This window comes from Grus americana, chromosome 7, assembly GCF_028858705.1.
Source record: "Grus americana isolate bGruAme1 chromosome 7, bGruAme1.mat, whole genome shotgun sequence".
Lineage (NCBI taxonomy): Eukaryota > Metazoa > Chordata > Aves > Gruiformes > Gruidae > Grus > Grus americana.
In genome coordinates this window covers 18,396,014-18,422,104 of record NC_072858.1, presented here as the reverse complement: position 1 = coordinate 18,422,104, position 26,091 = coordinate 18,396,014, and the positions used below count along the sequence as shown (strand labels likewise).

At 35.1% G+C, this 26,091-nt stretch overlaps 1 protein-coding gene across 2 annotated transcripts in view; it reads left to right on the top strand.

Annotated features, from left to right (window-relative positions):
* The window catches only part of MYOF (myoferlin), a 70,777-nt gene that overhangs the window by 28,142 nt on the left and 16,544 nt on the right, over positions 1–26,091 (top strand). For both annotated transcript variants that reach the window (XM_054832102.1, XM_054832101.1), the window contains exons 13-37: positions 112–215; positions 1,112–1,180; positions 1,301–1,344; positions 1,770–1,852; positions 4,055–4,093; positions 6,402–6,526; positions 7,001–7,117; positions 7,482–7,659; positions 8,049–8,173; positions 8,665–8,771; positions 11,003–11,195; positions 12,220–12,375; positions 13,392–13,523; positions 14,926–15,089; positions 16,886–17,000; positions 17,121–17,226; positions 19,254–19,396; positions 19,671–19,844; positions 20,912–21,023; positions 22,394–22,471; positions 24,263–24,444; positions 24,538–24,696; positions 24,856–24,954; positions 25,261–25,422; positions 25,923–26,088. In XM_054832102.1, coding sequence (XP_054688077.1) covers positions 112–215; positions 1,112–1,180; positions 1,301–1,344; positions 1,770–1,852; positions 4,055–4,093; positions 6,402–6,526; positions 7,001–7,117; positions 7,482–7,659; positions 8,049–8,173; positions 8,665–8,771; positions 11,003–11,195; positions 12,220–12,375; positions 13,392–13,523; positions 14,926–15,089; positions 16,886–17,000; positions 17,121–17,226; positions 19,254–19,396; positions 19,671–19,844; positions 20,912–21,023; positions 22,394–22,471; positions 24,263–24,444; positions 24,538–24,696; positions 24,856–24,954; positions 25,261–25,422; positions 25,923–26,088 — 3,132 coding nt within the window. The remainder of the gene's footprint in view (positions 1–111; positions 216–1,111; positions 1,181–1,300; positions 1,345–1,769; positions 1,853–4,054; positions 4,094–6,401; positions 6,527–7,000; positions 7,118–7,481; positions 7,660–8,048; positions 8,174–8,664; positions 8,772–11,002; positions 11,196–12,219; positions 12,376–13,391; positions 13,524–14,925; positions 15,090–16,885; positions 17,001–17,120; positions 17,227–19,253; positions 19,397–19,670; positions 19,845–20,911; positions 21,024–22,393; positions 22,472–24,262; positions 24,445–24,537; positions 24,697–24,855; positions 24,955–25,260; positions 25,423–25,922; positions 26,089–26,091) is intronic.

Genomic DNA, 26,091 nt, shown 5'->3' with positions numbered 1-26,091 from the left:
TGGTTTATCTATGTGGGTTTGCTATGGGCAATTTATTATTTAGGCTGAATAAATAAATACAATAATAATAAAAAACCATAAACGTTCATTTCTTCTTTGCCACCTCTCCAGTGGATGATGCTTTTGCACAGACTGTCAAGGAAATATTTGGAGGAGAAGCAGACAAGAAAAACCTGGTAGATCCATTTGTAGAAGTTTCTTTTGCTGGGAAAAAGGTAATTTAGTAAATATCTGAATCTTTGCATTCTAATTCTAGTCCTGAGAACAGATTTCATATGCCAATATAAATTTTTAAGTTTACTGAAATTATGGAAATAAAAAAGCATTAGCCCTAAAGCTCACTTTGCAAAATGAGGACAAACTACAATGTATAGTAGAATGGGTGTAAAACTGGTGACTAATAAAAAGAATGGGGGTATGACTAAATGCTAGGAACTGATGCGTGCCAGATTGCTTGCCTACCGGTTGTTCCTGATTGCTTTTTGTAACTAATGGTACAGATCTTTCTGGACAGGTTAACAGCATTTGTACATTTTATTACTAATGTGTTCCTTAGAATACCAAATTTGAGCTGACACACAATTGCACAACCTATATTCATTGCTAGCCAATCTTTTTTTTTTTAAGAAGAAAAATGTCAGTCCTTTATTATGTTATATAGTCAGGTTGCCATGCCCAGTAATGTAGAGGATCTTCAGTGGACATGACTAGCAAATAGTATAGGCGCTCTCATAGAATATATTCTTCATCTACTCTAAAATTGCATTAAGCAAACTAGAATCGGTTCATTCCTTAGTCTGTTTTCTCTGATGCGATAAAAGAGATCAGTACTAGTGTGAAAGCACATTAAATTGTAGCTAGTGGAAAAAATAAGCTTTTTTTCTCGTAGATTTTCCCTCCAGTAGTCATTAATGTTGCACATGCAGATCAGTTTAGCAGTATTTACCAATTGAAAACTAGTAGCTCATTGCAGCATAAACCACTCAGGATTCATTAACTACTACCAGTCATCTTACCAAACGGAATATGATTTATCCTTAATCATAGCTAGTATAAGCTTTTTGTCTGTTTTATCTTTGATGTGCTGTATAGTTGATTTCATTTTTTGCAGGTTTGCACAAGTATAATTGAAAAAAATGCTAATCCAGAGTGGAATCAAATTATTTATCTTCAAATCAAGGTCAGGTTTTTTTTCTTGTTTCTGTAGAAAACAGCCATCCTTTTGGAACTCAGAGTATTAACGTCGCAGAGGTGAAATAAGTAATGGGTTATTTTCTTTTGATTGCTTTATTAATTTCAGTTTCCCTCGATGTGTGAGAAAATAAAACTTGCAATTGTCGACTGGTGAGTTATGACTTTTAATCAAAGTACTAGACAAGGTAAATTATATTAAGTGAAGAAAAGTCTGATTCTATTGATGTTAGGTATTTTTACAGTCTATGAGAGTATTTAAGCAAATGTTTAAGTATCTTCCTTTATGGTTTCTTTAGAAGAGACCTGATTAGTGTAAAATGGGAGTATTGTTAGTTTTGTGCAGTGAGCACTGAGCACTGTTGCTATTTAGGTGACAGTGTAAAAGTCAGGTGACTTCTTTATGATACAGACCATTTTTGTGACTAGCCATTACCACCTGCGTAAGTAAAAGTAAAGCATTCCAGGTGATATAAAATGTGTGTGCACCATCTTGGAGTGCATTTAGTCACTGGTAGCTTGCTTCTGTGTAGGATGACCAGCATTACATTTAAATAATTTTTTTTTTCTTTTTGTAGGGATCGTCTTACAAAAAATGATGTAGTAGGAACAACATATTTAAGTCTCTCAAAAATTGCTTCTTCTGGAGGAGAAGTTGAAGGTAATTGATTGAGCAGTATGTAACTTACTAGCTTCTTCTGTGCTGTGATGAATAGCAAAGATCAGTGTTCTAAGAAAGTATGTTTTCCTATAGTTCCTCAATTCTGTGGCAACAAGATTTTCTGTTTCTGGAGTTTTCAAAACAATGCTCCTAGAAAACATACTGTGGGACTTTGAAAAGTAAAGTATTAAGATTTTAATGTTTAAACCACATCATCATGGAAATAGCAGTAATGAATTAAAAATTCAGTGTCCTGTTATATATATAAAACTAATGAATTAAATATGTGAGTCTTTTCCCAAATTCAGAAAACTATGTGATATCACAATCTATCACGAGTAAGATATGCAAATTTACTAAGATACTTAATAAGACATTTAATTTAAAAACAATCTGGAGTCACTGTTTCAGAATCACTACTTCATTGAGCACTAGTAGACAAGACTTCTTTTGACACCTTATAAGTGTGTCTGTTCTTTCTCTGGGAAGAAAATCTAAAAGCTGGGGAACATTCCTGAGTAGTTAGCTTACAGGAACTATCTAGAACCACCTGCTCATTTCCTGTATACTACTAGGCTACTTTCAGAAGCTGGGGGAACTTGGATCAGTCTCTGCTCTGATCAGTAGCTTACTAGAAATGGGCACTGCATCTCATTGCATGAGTCCTCCAAATTACTACTGAGTAACCTTTATTTTAGTAGTTTCAACAAATGAAGATTTTCATTGCAATGCTACGATCACAGACAATTAACTTATGTGCTTCGATCAGTATAGGTGACTGGATATGTAATTTCATAAAAACTAAAAAAACCAAAACTGATTAACTGCAAGGAAACAAATGTAGTTAGGCAGGATATGAAATTCCTAACATGTTGTCCCCATTGGACAGCACTTTTGTAATAAAACTCTTCTTTGCAATGTTATCAGAAACATTTTTTGTGCCAAGATTTCAGGAAATATTAAAAAAAATCCTGTTACATTTATGTTCTAATATAATATTGTGATTATTGATTATTTCTTTGTGATCTACATCTATAATCTCCTCTTCTTTTTATAGCAAGATCTTCCATACAATTGAGCGAGCTCCATAACAAGGATCCTGTGTTAATTTGCCAGAAAAAAACTTTTATCTTTTTAATGAACATAGCATGGTATATTAGTTGTCCATACAGAATTATAAAGTTCATGACTAAACAGCCTTAACATTTATTTATCTATCTACATGAGGTTGAAGGACACTGGCTCCAAACCATTTCCACCATTGCCACAATAAGACTCTAAATTACTGTTTTTTCTGTTGTGTTTATGAAATCTATCTATGTACTTGTCTGAGACAGAGCAGTTTGTCCTTAAGTCAGTAGTGGCGTCAGGAGTTGAAGAACAAAATTAGTGGCTCCAATCCTGTAGTGACTTGATCAAGTATTTATCTCGTTGTATGGAACTGTATTTTCAGTCACATAACTCGGTACTCTTACAAGTACTGCTGTTGTAGTAAGACTTTGTGCAAACGTTCTTTTCATATATTCTACACACAACCAGAGGCAAAAGAAAGGGAAATCAAAGACAGAAGGGCTGGTCTGTTGAGGAGAATTCAGCTCTGAAGAGATCACTTGTACTACCCACATAAGTGTGTAACTTGAACTGCTGCTGAGTCACAGATCATTTATATTTCAAACCCAGGCACTTAGTAACTGAGAAAATCTTATTTGTATTCTCTCTCTACTGAGGTACTGACACTGGAATAGCCATTTCCATGTAGAATCACAGATTATCTTTCCTTGAGACCAGTGCCATGCTTGAAGCCTGTTCTGGCTTCTGAAGGATTAGGAAACTGAACTAGTCTATGCTCTTCAGTAAATGAAGATATCCTAATGGGCCCTGAAATGTAGTGGTTTTCTTGAATGTTCATAAGATTTAAAAATAATTTTTTATTCCGTGGGGAGCAGAACTATAAGCAGCTGAAACAGAAGCATCAAAACAATATATTTTGTCAGCTACAGGCTTTTTTTTTTTCCCTTTGGAATGTGTATAGGAAGAGTAATACCTTTGTATTTTAATCAGGAAGCAAAATTCTAGCCCACATGAACTTTATTTTTTCTTAGGCCTTCAACTTTCTTTCAAAAGCAGATTGCTTTGTGATGTATTTGTTTTTAAAAAGCTATTGTGATTTGTCATGTAACTACTTCTCTTTTTGTAATATAGAATTTTCATCTTCGGGAACAGGGGCTTCATCATATGAAGGTTTATATCTTTGTCTGTTATTGATTTTTCTTTCCATTGCCCAAACTGAGAAGTAATGTCTAAAAAAACCCATCATCTTAACACATATTTTTTTAATTACTTGTCTAAAAGACTTAATCATTATGATTAAACAGTATCAAACATAACTAACTGTATAAAACAGTTTTGGCACTGGAACTGGTTTGGAAATATTTCTGTTTGGCAGTTGCTTCAAGCTGTGCTTTAGAGTTGAGCATGCAGTTGCTTCAATTATGAAGTGCTTAGTCTAACAATGGCTTGCAATTTTTAACTTCGCTATGAGATTGCAACTATATTTGCAGCTGCAGACCCCTGCAGAAGTAAATAACTACCTAAAATAATTAGTGGCTGTTTTGCTTGTGCTTAGCTAGCTATATAAATAAAGTCTGAAAAATGAAATCTGCTTCTGTTAAAACCTGGAGAGACAGCTTTTTATATAACTGTCTAGGTTGATATCCAGTTTTGAAAGACTTTGTGGTAAATATTTATAGAGTGAGAAATAAATACAGTTGGAGTGCATTTGAAAGGTAACAAACATTCATCAGCACAAATACTTTATTTACTATCTTTCTTTCTTAATAAAGTAATTTAAGTTAAAGGCTGAAATATTTTTTTGGAATCACTTTCTGTAATATGTGATCATCAGCCTTCTAAATGTAAACACTAGAATTTTAAATGTAAACAAATACAAAAAATATTCTTTTTATTCCAGGTTTTATGTGTGTGTGTTTGGGTTTGTTTTGTTTTAAAATTTCTGTTCTGTTTAAGTTATTAGCATCAGTAAGTAGTGAATGTATTAATTCAACACAGATTTGTACCTTAAATCTAGTCATATCGAGATCTTATGTGAGCAGTTCAGAGTTAGAATTTTTAAAAAACTGGATGGTATTCCGACAAGAGTCTGAATTCTTGTTCATTCAAATTTTGATCTGTTTCTGATTCAGATGTAAGGATGCAAAAGTATCCAAATGCGAAATAGAGCAAATCTTTATATTTTGCAGATTTTATGTGACTTTGTGTTGACAGGAAATTACATCAAGACATCACATTCATTTTTATTATCCATTTGTGTCACTCAGTAGTCACAGTGGCAAAGTCATTCAAGGCATAACCCTTTATTTTCACTTATCTCAGCCATCCTTTCCTGTGATAAATGCATCCTTCTCTTTGCACTACTCATCAAATTTATCAATCAGTAGTCTTGGCATGTGTTTGATTGTTACTGAAAGAACAATTAACTCCCTCAAGTATAGATTTTAACTGGCTCTAAAAAAAATTTTTAGAATCTCATTCATCTAATAAATTTGCAAGGCATGAATGCAAACTCAAAAGATAACAGTAGTAATACAACTAAGGCTTTGCTATATATATTTTTCTGCTAAAAAGCAGAACACTGTCCAAAACCACAAAGTTATGACAGTAAGCATTAGCAATGGAAATACCTTTTCAAGTTCTTAGATATCTTGAATATCTGAAAATAAATAATAGCTTTGATGTGTAGTTTCCTAGCTTAGCTATTAAAACTGACAAAAATATCTAAATCGTTATTAATTCTTTTTAAGCTAGATTAAGACACTGGGAAATTTTACTTTGTTAGTCATGGAATAAGAATAGTATACAAATTAGAGCTTACTGTCCTCAGAATTAACTGAGAATTAATTGAGTTTACAGACTTTCAGTCTTGTATGGGTTTTAGCTTACTGAAAAGGGAGTTTCTGAGAAACAATGTGCTTGTAGCAGTTATGATTAGAGATTGCAGTAGCCTGTATTTTACCCTGAAGTATAACAGAAGAATTATATTAAAAATTAGAACGGTATGATTAATTATGCTAAACAGTAGGAGGTTTTCCCACTACGGTGTGCATCTGTTTTGTAACTGTTTAGCTAGAACAACAGTCTATGCATTTAAATGATTGCAAATGTTATTTTACGCAGTTTCATTTATTTCTAGAAAATATGTTTTCTGTTAACATAAGAGTGTATTACTCTTACACATAAAGGAAAACCTGGTATTTGGAGCGGGGCAGAAGTTCCGTTTATTCTGTGGCGTTTTTACTGCATGGAGCAGTACCTAGTAAGAATTGTACAGTGAAGGAGGAGGTTAGGTAAAAGTACAGTCGCTGGTATAATTACTTTAAATTCATATAGTATACCCAGAAAATAAAGAGTTCTTACTTTACTAATAACTAATACCTAACTAATATCTAACTATTGTTTAATATTAATGTTAATTGTTCTTCTGGCTCTGAATGATAATTAACAAAGATATAATGGTAATGTTTTCTGTTAGTAAACACTGGAGAAACTGAAGTTGGCTTTTTACCAACATTTGGGCCGTGTTACCTAAACTTTTACGGAAGTCCAAGAGAATACACTGGATTCCCAGACCCATATGATGAATTAAACTTTGGAAAGGTCAGATTCTTTATTCATTGTTTTAATAAAAGGATTCATCCCAATTGTTTTTAATCAATGAATGAATTTATTTTAATGTTGGGGGGGTTTTGTTTCACATTATACTCCCTTTGATGTTTCTTTTTGAATAATATATTTATGATTAATAGGGAAGTATGATAGTATTTTCCATTCTGATCTGGTTTTGTTTTAAAGGTGTTTTTGAAGGAGCAGCAGTGTTTTTTGATGATTTTCACTATCTGCATCTCTGCATGCATTTGTATTTCTTATTTCCTTGTTTTCATAGATATATATTTTTCACTTCTAGCATTAAAGCCAACTGCTTTATTTCATTTGTTCAAATACGTACATCCATGCCTGTGCAGAAGTTTTGAGAATACTTTAGTGAAGCCAGAATCATGTACAGCTAAAGAAAGAGTATGCTACTTTAGGAGAAATATATAAAATTGAATTAAATGTCTGATTATCTTACAGGGAGAAGGAGTTGCTTATAGAGGGAGAATTCTGGTTGAACTATCTACAATACTTGAAAGCAAACCTGTTAATAAAAAGTTAGAGATGATTCCTAATGACGACTTACTGGTTGTTGAGGTAAACCCTTGTTTTATTGTGAGTGTTGGTAATGGAGATGTGCTTTGGCTGGTTATTTTTGGAGAATAACCTACCTTACTAAAATTGAAACAATTTAGTTGAATCTCAGAATTGAGAGAGGTGGTTTTTGATGGTGTGGCTACAAAAATGTCATACCCTTGTAGCATGAAATGTTAATTTGAAACATGTTTATAATCTCAAATACAGTAATTTATTACACATATATTATATCTTTTTGGTTTCTTCTCAGAAACTAGTAAAAATATTAAAATTATTATTTCCATTAAGAAATTGCTATTTATTTCTGTAATTGTGGATCCTGTTTTACAAATATTGAAATACAACTAAAAATTTCTTCGTGTAGAAATACCAGCGCAGACGAAAGTTCTGCTTGGCTGCTGTGTTTCATTCTGCTACCATGCTGCAAGACACTGGTGAGCCTATCCAGTTTGAAGTTAGCATTGGTAACTATGGCAACAAGTTTGATACCACCTGTAAACCTTTGGCATCAACAACTCAGTACAGTCGTGCTGTTTTTGACGGTAAGGATGCTGTTGGTATGGGGATAAAATCATGTAAAATTCCCTTTTCCAGGTGCTATTTGATAGCTTTGGAATGACAGCTGTAACTGCACTAAAAACTTAATGAATACATGACAGAAAAAATCACGTTGCTCTTCACAGCTTTTGAGGTGAAGTTACATTTATGGAATACATGCTGCAAAGCCTATTGAGGTCATTAAAGAAATTTTCACAGAATTCAGTGAAATCTTTTGACCGCGTATTAGATGTGCACAGGAAAATAAGTTTGGACTAAGCTTATATGTTCTTAATGAATTGTAGTACATAAATAAATAATAGCAACTTGTGCAGTGTACAGTATGTATTCTTGTGATGAATTCTAACTCTAACATACAGATGTTTCGCACCAGGTAATTATTATTACTACTTGCCATGGGCAAACACAAAGCCAGTTGTAACACTGACTTCCTTTTGGGAGGACATAAGTCATAGATTAGACCCTGTGAATGTAATCCTAAACATGGCTGAAAGACTGGTAAGACACTTCAGATTTTTCTGTTGTTCACATGCTTTTCATTTTTAGTTTTTTTCATTTAGAGGTATAATCAAATTGACATTTTGAGCAAATTATGGAACAGTTTTTCTGACGTTTTTCCCTCCTTTTTTCCTATTCAAAATTAAACATAGCTCAGTGTAACTAATGCCACTGCTAATCATAGGTCTGGATTCTGGCAAGAATCTGCGAGGAGCTCCCACAGGAAGCAAGAGTCTTCAGTGTTGGTTAGGGGCATGTTAAGTCTGTAGAACTGCTATTTGCTTTGGAAGTTGGGTGCAATATCATGTATTGTTAAGTACAGTGATAAAGAACATAGGAATAGTCCTGTTAAATATGAATCAAGTTTGAACATCTGAGTCTTTCTTGATTTGGGCTTTATACGTACAAATAAATAAAAGTCTTGAAACTCATATTGACCATAAATCACAATGGAAGTTTGTAAGTGCAAATCCTTTTCTTTTAAATTCCAGCAATCCAACTTAGCCACCTTAAAATCAGGAATGCAAGCTAAAATTTCTGAAAACCGATTAGCTGAGATGTGGTTGAAGCTGATTGATGAACTTACAGAAGATATAAGGTAAAAGTACCTTTTTTATCTCTTATGTTATCATTCTAAGCCTGCTCAGAATCTTTCCTATTGCCTTTACTAAGTCAGAAGACAAATTCTAAGGACTATAAAACTGATTACCCCTATGAACTGACCTGAGAACTCGAATTCCAAAAGTCTCTGAAAGTAGTAAAACAGCATGGATATTGCCAGTGAAGTCATCCATCTAGTTTTGTAATTCTCCACTGACAGTAATAAAACAGCATCTGTTGGAAACAATCTTAAGGCAGGACTGTACTGCAAATTCGAAATTGTGGATCTCTGCTGCCTTCCTACCATCTTGCTGCTTTAGAATTCCTCATGTACCTTTTGTTTACCCATGTTTCAATGTTATTTCTGAAACTGAAGAGGGAAGAAATTCCATGATTTACTGGTAAGCCCAGAATAAAAAATTTAAAAGCTATTTAGAGCTTAATGGCCATAAAGATGGTATTTTTGAATAAGCCTTTAGTCAACATGTCTGTGTGTATGGGAGTGTTCAGAGAAGGCAACAGGAGTCAGCACTTAGGGTTTCGAAGGAGAATAAATTCTAAATAGAGAGGAAGGAATTGTATGAGAAAGAAACATTAATAGAACGAGATTTATTGAGGTGGGGAGAGACACTTGAAAAACATTGAACAAGTGAGTGATGAAACAGCACAGGAGAAGGACAATGAGAGAACAGTTACTATTCCATTAGAGGAAATAACAGAAAACATGAAATGAGAGACCAAATTCATCAAGCTGTAGAGCCAATAAAAAAGTGAACAGAGGAAAAAGCAAACAGTGCAGACCAGTATATACTAGCAAAATATTACATGATAGAAAGTTTATGTCAAAATATAAACTACTAACTTCATAGAATACCTGCTGTGATCTGGAAGAAAGCAGAGAGAAAGAACTGACATACTTTAGGAAAGAAAAATGTGAAGGGCAAACTCTTGTCACATGGAGCCATCTACTGAGTGTAGGAACTTCAGGTTTTGTATCAGTTATGTCAACGCATTCTCCTGACACATCTGCACTTTTATTAATTCAGTCCATTATTTTATAAAATATCTTTTCACTTAACAATTATGGAGCAATAGCACCTAGATATATCAACCAAATGAGCTTCCCATTGTTCATAGGATATAATGCTCTTTATGGTTTGTTTTTTTTTTCCAGCAAACTCATGAAACCTGTGTCAAAGACATAATTCCCTGTGTTGAATTCATGGAACAATTTTCCTTGCCATGCAAAGTTTAAATGAGTTAGGAGTTTAAATAGTGCACTGAAAACTGTTTCGAACCTAAAATGAGGTGACTCTCTGGAAGTTCTGACCTGGTACATTTGAATCACGTATGAGTACTTGCATCCAGGGCAGGCAGCACTTGCATTCAGATTAGTAGAACCAACGATAGTGGAAGGTACAATAATCAGTATCAAGGTTTTACAGAGTCAAAGCTCCTAGAATTGCATGGCTTGTCATTAAAAATAGGTCAGAGATGAGTCAGGCTTTTCAAACTTGGCAATGTCTTTGGAAATTATTCTTTTTTAAAGTATGAAAGACCTCTTAATGAACTCTGTTAAAGGGATAAGGTCATTGGTCTTTGAAAAGCTGCCTTTTCCTCAAACCTCCACCAACGCAAAAAAGCTCATTTTTCCTGGGCTCTACTGTGATGCTATAGGATTTCTTGGTTCCATTGAATAGTTACTCTGCCCTCTGGTGACTCAGAAGTTCTGTGTCATGGATTTCTTTTAGAGTTCTTCGATGTTTTCATGGCAGAGGGTTAGATAACTGTAGTCATAGACACAAGCCGTATTTGTATATTGAGTTTCTGAGAATTTACAGTTTTCAGTGAAGGAAAGGAACCTAATCTTGGTCTGAAGGCACTGATTTCATCTTTGAGATGTACAATCTGAGGCAATAATTTTCTAATTTGAATATGTAGGGAAATGGATTTTGCTTGGTTTGGTTAGCTTAAGTTGCATTAAAGCATACACCTCAAGCTATTCTACATTGGTGCTTGTTATGTAAGCACAGCATCTCCCTTGCTTACTGTAAACACTTTGTCAGGTGGAAATCTGCAGAAACAGATGCTATAGCACTATTCTGGTGGTTTTCAATCACAGGAAATAATACCACTCAATCTGTTGCCACTGTGTGCATGTCTGCCTGTAGTGTGTGGCTAAATAAAATCCACTTAGATTATTAATCATAATAAATATTCTCTTTTCAGTAAACCATTTCCCCTCATAGAAGGCAAATCTAATATTACAGTACTTGACACTCAGATAGAAAAGCTGCGCCTCAAGTCTCTCAAGCAGATTGGAGAAGCAGCAGCAAGGATGAGAAATGAAGCTACTGATGTGAAAGCCACTCTGACAGAAATTGAGTATTGGTTGGATAAATTACTGCAACTGAGTGATGAGGTTAGTACTACAAAATACCAGTGATTCAGTTAGTTTAGAAATAGCAGTCTAACACAAACTTGTGTGATGTTCACAGCTGATCAGGCAATATCCACTCTCCTTGTAATTCTAGATTCTGTGAAAGTAAACGTTCCCCTCTGTAATTAGGATTTACTTAAATACAATGTTCTAGCGTGTTAGCTGTCTTCACTGAGAATGCGTGTTGGGAAATAACCACTTTGTGATTTGTAGAATAGACTCTATTCTGTTTAAAGTGGCAGTATTTTGTCCTTTCCTTTCTTTCAGAATTGCAAGTCACATTGCTGGTTCAAGGACTGCAGGATATGTGTTGTACTTCTGCAGCTTGTTAGCCATAGTAATCAACTTTTAACAGAGTTAAATCTGTTTGTTTCCATGGTTTTTAAATTTTCAGCAACTTCTTAAGTTTTTATCTTGTAATTGGTCTTTACAACATTGTAGTAATATTTAATTTTTTCTTTGTCACTTCTGCTTTGAAAAGTTACTGATTGAAAAAAAAAAAAAGCAGTTCATTTGGCAGACTTGTAGCTAGCATACAAAGGTGTGCACGAAGCTGCAAAAAGGTAGTAGGCTGTTTCTGTTTTCTGCTAAAAGTCTTATAAAGATCTACCCTTAATGTGGAAGCATTACAAGTACTTAAATATGTAGCAGGACAATCCAAAGCATTAGCATTTGGGATCAGTCGCTGTAGTTGCCATAAAAGAATTGAGATACAAAACATCTAGAAAAATTTGCAAAAGATATAGGAACTGTTTATTTTAATAAAGCTTATTTGCTTTCCAACAATCTGAATGGTATTTTTAATGATTGTTTCAAAACTATATATTCCATTACTTGCAAAGTAAATTTCCTCTGTTTATCATAAATTCATGTTAATTATTTCTTCTAAGTGATAAATCCTTTGACATAAATCCTAATTTATGTTTCTGTTGTCTAAGCATTAGATTAGTTTAACATTCTATTAATTACCATTCTTAACTTTCTTTTCCCCACAAATATTCCACAGCCACAAAACAGCATGCCTGATGTAATCATATGGATGATCCGAGGGGAGAAAAGATTGGCTTATGCTCGTGTTCCTGCACACCAAGTGCTGTATTCCACCACGAGTCCTGAATCATCTGGTAAATATTGTGGAAAGACCCAAACGATCTTCTTAAAGGTACTTCTCCCGCCTTAAAAAATAATTAACTCCCTAAACTGTGATGCCTTTTGACATGAACATGAAATGTGCAAACAAATTATGAACAATGAGGTGTCAAAATTCAGGACAGATTTAAAGCCAACTGCATATAGCCTCTTCAAAATATTACAGAAATTGTAATGTAAAGTTTGTCATAAGCCAGTTAGAACCAGCATCAGCCCCTAACTCTGAGGCTTTTCTGAAAGAGATCAAAATTGTGACAGGACTTTTAAAGTGTTACTGGGGTTGGTGTTTTGGGGTTGGATGTGAATGGAGACTTTCAGAGGGAATAATTAGTATAAATCAGAAGTTCCAAAAACCTATTCAAAGTTTTGGATGATTTTCCACAAGTAATGTAGAGCGTGTCTGCACCCAGAAGTTCCCTAGTATGTCTGTCTGCATTTAGTCTTACTCTTGAATAGGAATGCCTTTCTCCATTTAAGTTTATATTGTCTTTAATTGGAATAAACCTAACCAGAAAAAAGGCAATCTGACTACAGAACAGCAGTACATGTAGAGTTTGTCAATGTATTAGTAGTTACATTGATTAATACTTCAATGCAGACAAGCCTATATCTTCATGTTTTTATGCAAGCCTCCTTATCATGCATGTTATGATGCATTGCTTCTACATTTATTGAACCACTCTGACTAATCTCTGCATTTCCAGACTCTCCTGATGAGAAACATCAACATTGGAGTTTTAAGTTATTGTCATAACTAAACATTTATTGGTGGATGAAACTTGGGATAGAATATACATGAGCAGGATGATACTGCTGTTACTGTGTTTGGTTTTTACCTGCCCTAGGCAGGTACCATTTAAAGAATGTTTCCTTACTGAACTATTACTGACTTTTGAGGAAATGCAGTACAGGAAGAGATAAATAAATCATCTATTATTACTCATATCTCTATGTTATTGTATATATTTTACTGAAGGCTACAATACCTGCATAACATAACAAAGAATAACTTTTTTGTTCATGTGCCAGTACCCACAGGACAAGACGAAAGATGTCAAAATGCCTGTGGAGTTGCGAGTTAACATTTGGCTTGGGCTGAGTGCAGTTGAAAAGAAGTTTAATAGCTTTGCAGAGGGAACGTTCAGTGTTTTTGCAGAAATGGTATGTCCATCATTGCTTTCTTACTTTAGATTTGGATGTGAGTGTTAGGAATTGAATGAAACTGGAGCTCTTCTGAATTTTTATTTTTTTTTGCATGCTGGGCAGAAAGGGAGAGTAGTATTTATTATACTGAAACAATAGACCCCATTCAAGGCAATTCATGATCGAGTCCATTGTGCCTACCAAATGAACTCCAGCAGACCAGATTCTGAACTGGTTAATCAGGTAAAAATCTGGTTAACTCGAGTGATTTCAAAGACATTTATTTTAGATTTTTATCAGCGTAATTAAGATTGGGATCTAGACCATTATGTTTTGGCGTGTGAATAACCCTTTTATTTTAATTGCTTCTTCACTTGTACAAATGAAACTTGGATACAAGTGATTTTGCTTAATAATAGTTCTTTTGTAGCAGTAGAAAACTTACTGTTACAGGAAAAACTGGTCAAAACCAGTAGATTTTGCTGACAAATGGCTATAACATGATAACATTTCAATGGTAAGAGTTAACAAATTTGGGGAAAAAAATGCTTAAAGTAGTCCCACAGCATATAATAGAGGTTTTGAATGATAATGGTAAGCTGCAGGTGTCTTTTATATGCCCCGTTACCTAACGGTGTATATAATCCAACATGGGCGTAATAGCTAATGAAACAAAACATTTCTATAGAGGCTTATGTCACCACTGCACCTATGCTTAAATATTTAGTAGTGCTGTAGTAAGTCACTTAAAATAGTAAATGAATGGTCAAAGCCATTATTTGAGTATAGAGTTTAACAGGCTATGGAATATCTCATTTTTGGCTCTTCATACAGCAATCCAACACTTTTACAGAAATAAAAGCAGAAAACTCAAGACCGTCATAAACTACAAATAATCCCATTAGCATAGAGGAAAATATACTATATAAACTGGGCTGACATCAGAATCATGTCCCTAGTAGCTTCCATGATAAGGCTATTAATTCAGTTTTACATGTTACAAAAGAAGATTATTATAAATAGGAGAAGATTTGAGATGGAAAAGAATGAGAGGATCATGCCTTTAGGGAACAGAAGAAACTTGTTCATATAAAGTAATGGAATTTTATTTAACAAAGCTTTAATTTGGAGGATGCTTGACTGTAGTTGTAGAGAGGCATTAAATTGAGAAGATGGTGTAGTTTAGCAGTAGATTGTTGTTTACCAGGCAGCATAGAAGAAAATTAAAGAAAGAAATTAAGGATGACATTGCAGAGTAATGTGGGGAGGGAGTATTTAATTTCAGAGAAAGGGAACATAAAGTAGAATGTTTCAGTTATAACAGTTACATAAATCTCTCCTTTTTTCTTTTTTTTTTTTCTTTCTCCTAAAAGCTTTTAATTATTTTTAAAGTACTGATTTTTTCTTTCTTCTCAAACAGTATGAAAATCAGGCTCTTCTTTTTGGAAAGTGGGGTACTTCAGGACTGGTTGGTCGCCACAAGTTTTCCGATGTCACAGGAAAAATCAAACTGAAAAGAGAGTACTTTCTACCCCCAAAAGGCTGGAATTGGGAAGGAGAATGGATGGTTGATCCTGAAAGAAGGTCAGATTTTTTTTAATTTTATGCGGGTGGGAATAAAGGAGTTTAATCTCAGAGTGTAAAGTAAAAGCTCTCTGTTTTCTTGGCTGAGAAAGAGATTTTAAGCTGAACTTTCTAGGACAGCAAAAGCCAACCAATAGTCAAAGCTAGTTAATAACACTAAAATTAACATGACCTTTTTTAAAAAGTAAAATAAAACATACAACAGAAAGAATACATCCATTTCTTAGGTACCAGCTTACAGTTTAGAAGTCCCTATGTGATGATGGGTGTATTGCTTATACTCTCTGTGTCTCAGTGCCCCATCTTTAAAAAAGGGATAATGATAGTTTTCCTTTCAGAGAAAGCTACTGGGAGGATCTTTGTGTCTATGTGAGGTTCTCAGATCCTGCTGTGATGGTTTCAGACGAGACCCTTAGATAGCTAGATCTTCCACAGGTAGAAACTTAACCCTGGCATCCAGTATAAATCTGCAGTTCACATTGTATCAACACCATTACAGCATTTGCATGGTTGTTTGCATACAGTGGATGGGTTTTTTCACTAAATGTTGAGAAGGTCTGTTGGCCTCGTTAAACAACTGTCACAGGTTATTTCTCAAACTCAAGGCAGGAGTTGTTTTCAGAGCCTCAGGTTGTGGTGCCATATGACAATTCCTCCCTGGTGGAGCAAATTCATGAGGTGCCAATCCTCCCCCAGCTCTAACAGGTTCAGTCTTGCTCTGTTAGAGGTTTTCAACTCCTGAGTTGTGCCAGTTCAGCTATTTGTGTTGCCACACCTTAAACAAGACTGGGTAAATTATTTGTTTCACAAACAAAAGCCAGCATGAGAAAGAGATGATTTCATTTTTTCTTAAAATATTCAGCCAATTTTAAATTCTTGTGTTCTGATGGTAAAAAAGAAAACATACAGGACTGTTGCTATAGAAAAAATGTGCAGGAAAAATACGTGCTATTATTTGATCCATTTTAAAATCATGTCAGTTTATAGGTATGAATGGATAGACTTATTTTCAAATTCAATTAATAATTTTTATTTCAATGAATAGTTTGACATGAAGAAAAGCAATAACAGACATGAAGATATTTTCTCAGATAATGGAAAAAAACCCCTACTGTTAAAATGCATAAGCATGTTTATGCCTTGCAATGGTTTTATTGGAAAACAATCTGCATTGCTTTATTTGACCAGCAGATGGCATTTTAGAACATACTTTAGTGCTCTCTGACTCACAGTTAATCACAAGTGGAAATCAAGGCTATTTTGTCAGATTTAATGTACATTTAATTTTTTATTTGCAGGTTAGAAAAATATTAGCCAACTGATTATTTGCCTTGTCAGTAGCATAAAGGGGAACAAAATTGTGTACATTGCCAAATTTTAGTGCATATTTAGATATATAGAAATTAGAGATACATATAACTGTCATGTGCAGTCTGGGTTTTCCTACATTTAAATATATGATGTTTTTACTTTTTCCAAGAGGAAGTGTTGAAAGCAGGTCCTGAATAACACAGCAGTTAAAACACTCCTGGTTGGTCACTCATTCTTATGAGTAATGTTCCTCCTATTGCTTACTACTACTGGAGTTACTCCTGTTTTAGGAAGACATGCTAAGAAAATAAGTAGACTTCATATAGATGAGGGCTACACTGTACTCTAGTAATAAAGAGAACTTCACAAAGATGGACAATCCAGAATTCTAGCACGTGTGCACGTCCTGTACATTCTTTCTGTATATTCTCTGTAGCTAACTAAAATATTTTTGGTTTAGTATTATATTTACCTTGGACTTGCAGTTTGTTGACTGAAGCTGATGCTGGTCATACTGAGTTTATTGATGAAGTATATGAAAATGAGAGTCACTATCCTGGAGGGGAATGGAAAGCAGCTGAAGAGAGTTACACAGATGTGGTGAGATTTATGTTTTTTCACTGGATAAGTAAAGGTTTAAGAGAAGGAGTTCTAGGATTTGCTACACAGTGTATTTCATCTATTAATGCACAGAACTGTTATGTTTTCCCTACATAAAAGAATGGAGAAAAAGCTCCACCGCCACGTGAGTTCACATGTCCTCTTGGATGGATGTGGGAAGATGATGCTTGGAAATCCGATTTAAATCGAGCAGTGGATGAGCATGGTAAGATTTACTGTTTATCTGCTGATTATTAGGACAATCTGTCATAGTCTATATACTGCAGGGGGACATGTGTCAAGACCATAGCAATGTCCTGAGCATGATAGTGGTTGCCATAGGGAAAAATGTCAAGGAAATATTTGGGTAACAGTTGCTTAAGGAATCAGATAAAAGGACATTGAGAAAATGTTCACTGTCTGCATCTGTTTCTATTTCCATTTTAATCACTGTTCCATCAAACTCACTGTTCTCAGCCTTCCTCAGACCAAAAGGGACTGGTATTTTGAAGAGTATGTGTAATAAACACATTTATAAATGCCTACTAGAGAAAGAATCACTTAATCTAAGAAGCTGTATATTGGTCTTAACTGCAGCAGCAGATGACAATTTTGAGCCAAAAGGTTTGATAAATTAAAAAAATGAAGGCTAACGCAAAGAACAATCTACTAACATGAGAGGTTCCAGATGGGCAAACTATGTATAAACAGTGAGCTTGGAAATAGAACTCATCCTTGTTTGAAATAAGTTTCCAAAACATTTTTCCCAAGTCCAGTGTTAATGCGGTCCGATGGTTAGGATTGAGCCTGTAAAATGTGCGTTAGTAGCAGTAATTGGAGGGTTTTTTAGAGAAGTCAGAAGCTTACATTGAGACATCAAGCCTCTGTAATTGCACCAAGAATATGTGGCAAAGCCAAGTTTGGATCTATCTGGTAATTTAAGTGGGAGCCTTTAGCCAGGGAAAGAGTCACCAAGCAATGCTGAAGTGAATCAGGAGGTCTGGGGATCACAGGAAAATCAGGAACCTGTTTGTGTTGGTCACAGACCATGGAAGTGTGTGAAGGATTTGTATATTGTTGAGAGCAGAATAACTGCACTGAATGTGTGTGGGAAGAGAGCCACGCAAGACTGATCAGGATGAAATCTTAACGGTATGCAACTGGTTATTAGGCAATTCTGAAATGAAAGACTCAAAGTCTTTCTGTGAAGAATCTGATGCTGCTAGACAGAGTTTTTCAGATTAGATGTACGACTAACCTGATCGGCTTAGAAAATCCTAAGTAAATAGAGCCACCATTTTTCCTGGAGTTGTGTTGACTTTTATATGCTGGTTACTTATATTAAATTAAAACTTACCAGCTTGGCAAGTTGTGATATGAACAACCTCATAAGACCATAATTTGGATTCTACAGCGAAAGGAAAAAGCAGTCAATCTCTCATGGCAAAGTATTTACAGGACATTAATTTGATGTTTTGAAAACAAATTTAATAATAAAAGCAAAAGGGAAGGTCGCAGAAGATTCTGGGAAGCCCAGAATTTTGGAAAACTATAATGAATTTTATTTTTTCTAAACCTGCTGAAAACTCTCAAATAGTTATTGCTTTTAAATATAAGTGAAATAAATAGCTATTTGAGTAGAAAAAAAGATTTTATTTATCTTGAAGAGTACTGATATCTGCCTTAACTGGAACCTCTGGTAGGAGTCTGCAGTAACTTTTTAATAAGAGATCAATCTAAATAAAAGTCTGAGTCCTAGATAATCAACAACTGAATTATAATATGTAAAGCCAAAATACAGTAACAGGTTTACCAATTCTTCAAGTTTTATGATCAAAAATAGTTGGTGTTCCTTTAAAAGCCAAACTGCTGGAGTTGCAAGAGTACACAGGAACATTCCTCTCTAATTAATTTAAAATTAAGGATGAGTTTTCCGTGCAGTGAAGTATGAAAATGTGATAGCAATACACCTAACATTTGAAAAAACAAGAACGCAAAGAGGAGAACTTAAAATGTATTGTATATGTTTTAACATTGAGATTTTTATTGTCATATATATCATAACATAGCATCATCATAAAATGTCACCAGTTGCCCCCTAGCTGTTGGGCATTTAGGGTTTGCGATACCACGTGGTCTTGTGTGACTAACACTTCATCCTGTGGAAGCAGAATAACTCTATTTCCCATGCTTTTTTTCCTTTGTATCTTGCTTGTGTTTCTGGAAATAACCAACTAATCAATTCTGGTTTAGGATGGGAATATGGAATTACTATTCCTCCAGACGCTAAACCAAAGTCATGGGTTGCTGCAGAGAAAATGTACCACACACACCGACGACGAAGATTGGTGCGGAAACGTAAGAGGGATCTAGCTCAAGCAGTAACAGCAGGAAGGGTAAGCAGAAGAGAGAGGCAGTCAGAGACTTGCACATTGAAACAGTTTGAGTTTCTTTTCTTAAAACAAATCTGCACGAGATTATTCATTTCCTGAATAAGGAAAAAATTTAATACCAAACAAAAAATCTAGAACCGCCTTGTATTTTTTCATTATATTCCTTTTGTCTGTCTTTTTGGTTTATGAGGGATTATTATGCCTGCCACAGCAACTACTGATTTTTTTTCATTACATTTATACAACACTGTGGATAACAAGGATTTAAATCTTCCAGGGAATATCATCATATGAAGATCAAGAAGGATGGGAATACGCTTCCCTGATTGGCTGGAAATTTCACTGGAAACAACGCAGTTCTGATACTTTCCGTCGAAGACGATGGAGACGAAAAATGGCTCCCTCAGAGACACACGGTGCAGCAGCTATCTTTAAACTTGAAGGTGCTTTGGTAAGAGACAGAGTATAAAGTCTTTAAAAGTTCAATCTGTTAATTTACAGTAAATACACAATTAAGTATATCAGCTAATTTAGTCCCTGAATTGTTAGACTGATATATAACTGAGGAACTAATGCAGTTTATATTGTTTACATTGCTTAAAGTCTGAAAGGGACCATTAAAGTCGGAGTAGAGACTCTTGCATAACATGCTTATTATTTTATTTTAAAAATTCTTTTTATTATTACATTACATGAGATTTAGAGCAAAAGGCCAAATTACTAGATGAGCCTTCTGTAAGTAAAGTGAAAAGATAGCTCAAGCTTTTCATGCACATAATTTAATGTATTAACATCAACACAAGGAACAACAGGCACTGAAATAGCTGCCCCTGATTAATATTTGCATGTATAAACAACCAAACAGAAGAAAGGATAGCGAAGTATTGGAGAAGCACGAATGTTATGTCAGAATCATCAGAATGTAATTATTCCTCAAGTTTTCAGGTTAACATAGCTTCATAGATAAGCTCTATTTACCAAAATACAAATTGGAGCAAATAATGTGAGAAGGCTACTTCATTTTTCTGAAATAATGATTCTGAGCCTGGTTCTAAGTTTCTTTTTTCTTGGTTTGTTTCTCTTTTTTTGCACCAAATGTTGACCCATGATAGCATTTTTTTTCTCCACTTAATTTGGTTCTACAAAGTTTAAAAATCCCTGCTTTAGTTTCTCTTCTGACTGTACTTCCTGCGCTATTGCTAGGGTAAAGCCTTAGAGCAGTTCTCTGCAACAGAGCAGTGCAGAAGACCTGCAACCTCTCCTGCATTAAGCACTAGTGCATCTCCAGAAATAAGACATTCTGGAAAGTAAGATGAAATGACTGGATCTGATTTCTGCACAGCTCCAATGGCAACAAGAAATGACCGTCAGACATGAGTAAACATCTTTTAAAGTACATTTACTCCTCCTACTGGAGGAGAGACTGAAACCTGTATATTCCCACACAGAGTCCGCTTTTATCAGATTCCTTCTACGTTTGTAAATACGCAGTAACTTTTTTTCTGTATGTAACTTCAGGGAGCAGACACTAGTGTCGATGACGGAGAAGGGAAGAGTTCAGACAAAACCAAGGAATCGGCTACAAAGGTGTTTGGTGCCAATACACCACTTGTTTCCTGCTACTTTGACAGTAGGTTCTTTAATTCCTTTCTTATAAATCATGTCTGTTTCTCCCTGGTCTCGAACAGAATTGTAATTCTTTGTGTTTTACATCTGGGTTTATATACTTTCTGTATAATCACTATCTGATCCTTGAAAGGGCCCTATTTAGGCTACTATTTTGATATTTCAGTCCACTGTCACGCAGACATTTTTAAAACCTGTATGGGACAGGAATTCTAAAGCTAACTATTGCAGCACCTGAATTTTATGTCTTAAAGGATGCATTTTTAGCATTAGGGTCGCTCCATAACAATGCAGGGATCTAAGCCAGCAGAGAAGATGTATGTACAGTTAATTTTTTACTGGTTTAGTTCACTTAACCAGCTCACTGCAATGCCTGACCCAGAGGAAGCAATAAGACCAGGTAGTTGAGTTGGTAAAGTGAACAAAACTGTAACTTTGCCAACCTGGAATGGCTTTAAATGCCTTGGAATCACTGTAATGGGATTCACAAAAGCAGGGACACCGAGATGGGAGCCACCAGTGTTAGTTAATAGGAATAGAGTCCAATCCCATCCACTCCTAAGACTTAAAATCCTTTTTGAGGATCTCTGACTGGAACACTTGGCTTTGGACTCCACAGAGTTTGATCTGTCTGCGGGGAATGGGTGCCTAAATCTTAAATCTTGTCTTTCAGAAGCTGAGGAAGATTACTGCAGTTTCTTTTAAATAACGACTACAATAGGAGGAAAATGGCACCTTTTCCTGCCAGAGTTTAGAGGTTTCAGCTCATTGAGGCTATGATTGGCTCAGATTTTTCCAAGGGCTGAAAGGGTTAGAGCTGACGTTTAAAGAAAAGCTGTAGTAACTTAGCCATGTGCTGTCCTGGGTTTGGGTTGCTCTCACACTTTTAAGCTATTTCACCTTGCCTGCAGTGATTTATTTATTTATTTGTTTCTAAGCTTTTAGCTAAAGAGACAGAGTTGCAATTGGAATAATTTTCTAGAGCTAACAGCTAAAACTGTTATGCTCCCAGCTCCCTGCAAATGCTCTAGTGAATACTTTACTTAAGCACAGGAATGCCCAGTTCTTGATTCTCATCAGAAGAACTGGGCCATTATCACACCATTTCAAACTGGAATTTTTGAATAGAAGGGGGTTTAGATGATCATATGGTGAAAAAAGCCCAAATAGCATTAGCGAGTTTTTTCATTTCTGCTTTAAGTTGTGTTGGAACAAATGTTCTCAGGTGCTAGCTTGCTGGTATTAATACCAAATGTTACTACAGTGCTTGTGTTTGAGTTAGTGTGTAAGGCATTTTTATAAACTCAAAATATCTTCATTGCAGAAAAGAAGTCTGTATAATGCAGTTCAACTCTTTTTGTTTATTTGATACAGGAGTATATACTTACCACTTGCGCTGTTACGTCTACCAGGCAAGAAATCTCATGGCTTTAGACAAAGACAGTTTTTCAGGTATGGAAAAATCCTACTAATGCTGCAGAAAACCCACTTCTGCAATGAACTAGTAACTTGATTTAGCTATAGAATATCTTAAATCCTTAAGGTCTCTGCATAGGTCCCAGCTACTGAAACTACACCATAAAGGAAGTCTCAGTATCATTACATATGCTCCAGATTTGGTTAGTACTGCCCCAGAAGCTGCCAAAAAAGTACTCTGAATGTGAAGCACCTGCCGCTGCCAACAAATTCTCAGTGAGGGAACGGGAATTCAAATAAGGTCTGAATTTCCCATGACCAATCCCTTCCCTGTGCCTTAGATTCCCCTTCTAGCCAAAGCCTACATACAGGTCCTAACCAGTCCTGCAGGACGCTTGCACAAAAGCAAGGATGAAGAAAGCTGGATGGTTGTTATGGCGCCAACTGCTGCTCAGCGTTCAGTGTTTTACGTTAATTCATTACTGAGATAAACTTGTAGAAAACTACGCTGTGCCTTGCTAGTAAGCATGGCTTTTGTTTGTTTATACAAGTGTACCTGTTGCCCTTTTATTTCCATCTCTTAGGTATTCCAACAGTGGTGTATCCATTTGGCATCTTTGTAGTCAGGCTAATTCAATACTCAGGTTATCAAGTATTTAATTTTTGCTTATTAGAATTAAAATTCCACTGGGAAGACAGAGAGCAAATTGAAATTAGATTCTGTAAGAATATGACTTTACACTTCCTTTACATAAGTTCAACCAATGATAAAGATGAAATGGGCAGCTTAGAATTTTCTTTTCCCATCAACCTCCATATGCATCCTTCTTTTTCTCACTGTTTCAATTAATAATTGAGTAAGTGTAATGCATTTGTTAATTTGTTACAGAAGATATAGAGCTGTAGATATTTTAGTGCTGTTTTCTGAAATGAGGAGGTTTTGTACAGCTGCCTGTGTGTTTCTGGTCTTCCTTCAATATGCAGCACTTAAAAGCGATACAAAGAAACAATAATAAATGCTTCTAATTTGCATATGTAGAATTCAAGATAGGTAGCTCATATGCAGTCACACATAAACTAGCACATCTGCATTTTATTTTCCTCTAAAACTAGTCTGAAGAGTTAGTCAAATCTCAGGTACCTAGCCAGAAGCTGTTGAAGCTGACCTAAAGATAACCTTTAAAATAGCCTCTAGTCCTTAGTGATTGCAATTTGTACAGGACATTTTAATGACCATCATCAGATACCTTCTACAAAGCTCTTCATGATTTAGACCTGCCAAACACTGGGCCTAGACCACTTTAATCATTCAGCTGTTTCACAAGAAGAGGTTGCTATAAATAAGCATGTTTGAAACCAAACCTTGATCTGAGCAATATAGCCTGGCAGAAGTTGTTGTTTGGCAACTAGTCAGAACTAGAATTATTTCTTTGTATTATTTATGAGGCTGTACAGTTGAATATCAATGGAGACAACTAAAAAAAAAGCTTCTACAGACAATATTTAAGAGGAGATTAGTATAGCCAGTGTTTTGCTTTAGTTTTCAGGTTCTCTTTCTGATTTTGCAAGATGTATCATTTTCATTTATTACTCTGTTAATCAAGACTTGTATAAAGGAAGCTATTTAGGAAGCAAATGGAATTTGCTCTATTAAATGTAAATTATATGTATGTGTGGGCTTTTATATAGAATGGCTTATAGAACTGGTAATGACAGAAGAAAAATAATATACTATAATTGATAAAAATTGTGCTTATATGCCTTATGGCTTAATGGGATTTTGTCTGTCTGTAACTCTATGCTTTTAATTTTTGTATGACATTTCAGATCCGTATGCTCATGTCTCTTTCCTCCATCAAAGCAAAACAACTGAGATCATTCATTCAACTCTAAATCCTACATGGGACCAAACTCTAATATTTAATGAAATTGAGATCTATGGGCACCCACAGACAGTAGCCCAAAACCCACCTAATGTTGTTATTGAACTTTTTGACAGTGACCAAGTGGTAGGTGAATGCTTTTTAACCTGATTGCTTTCTTATTTATTGATACTAATTGAGAATAACATTTATGGCTATGATTGCCATTTTCGGTTGCAGGGTAAAGATGAATTCCTTGGAAGAAGTGTTTGTTCTCCCATGGTCAAGTTAATCCCAGAAGAGGACATCACACCAAAACTGCTCTGGTATCCTGTAATAAATAATGGCAAAGCAAGTGGAGACATTCTTTTTGCTGCAGAACTTATTTTGAGGGACAAGGTATACATTTCTTATATATATATTTGTGTGCATATACAATATAATGTGATATATATCCTTTTACAGTGAGTCATAATGTGAAGAATTGTCTTAACACTTGCAAGGTATTTCATTTAAGGAAGATGAGAGAAACTAACATACGTGTTTGTGTGTCAACAGGGTGGCGCCAACCTTCCAATTCTTCCATCACAAAGAGCACCAAAGCTTTACATGGTACCTCAGGGAATCAGGCCAGTAGTTCAACTCACTGCTGTTGAGGTATGGTTTATTCTTAAACTAACCGAATACAAGTACAGTCATCTCATCCTCTATATAGTAAGTTTGTGTATTTGCTTCAGGAAAAAAAAAAACCACCTCATAGTGAGAAATACGAGGGATTTTTTTCTTTTAAGTGTTTTTGACTTTTTTTTCCATTAACTTTCCTAGAACAACCACCTTGAAATATTTTGCCAGTCACATTTTATTATTGAAAAGGCTTCATTTCTTCTTCCCTACTTTTTGAGTGTCATAATAAGCATATTGATATCTCTCTCACTTTTGCTTATATTGGATTTTATTTTACAGATTCTGGCTTGGGGGTTGCGGAACATGAAAAACTACCAACTGGCACCTGTTATGTCTCCAAGTCTCATTGTGGAATGTGGGGGTGAAAGGGTGGAATCTGTGGTGATCAGAAACCTCAAAAAGACACCAAATTTTCCATCTTCTGTTCTCTTCATGAAAGTTGTACGTTGAAAAAACCTATATGCCAGCTATCTATAACAAAATCAGTTATCCCATACCTTTAAAGGTCAAGGGTTTATTATGCAAGAATGAACAGAAAATCTTGCACATCCTTTTTTGACTTAACATAGCAATTTACTGAGCCTGAAAATTCTCATAAAGCTCATATAAACAGTCATTGATACATTATGCAATTTTATATGCACAATCCAGTGCAGTATATGTATTTATTTGAAAAGGCATCAATTTGCCTGTAGATGTGTGGCTACTTTGATGGGAGCTGTGCAAGAGTCAAGAAAATTCAAGATTTGAGGCAATTAAAATTATTCTTATTGACTTTTATTGAATCATAAGGTTAGAAATTTTCATTCAGCATACAGCCCTAAAACATAGTAGTTCAATATTAAATAAATGAAGTAACAGCTCTAATTTAGGGGGGGAATTTTTAGTCTTAATTTTCCTTTTGTTTGCATTATAAACACATTCTAACCTTTCATTTTTAGCTTTTGCCAAAAGAGGAGTTATACAGTCCATCTCTTGTTATTAAAGTAATTGACCACAGACCATTTGGACGGAAGCCCATCGTGGGACAGTGTACTATTGATTTACTGGAAAGCTTTCGCTGTGACCCCTACACTACTAAAGAAGACATCGCACCACAACTGAAAGGTA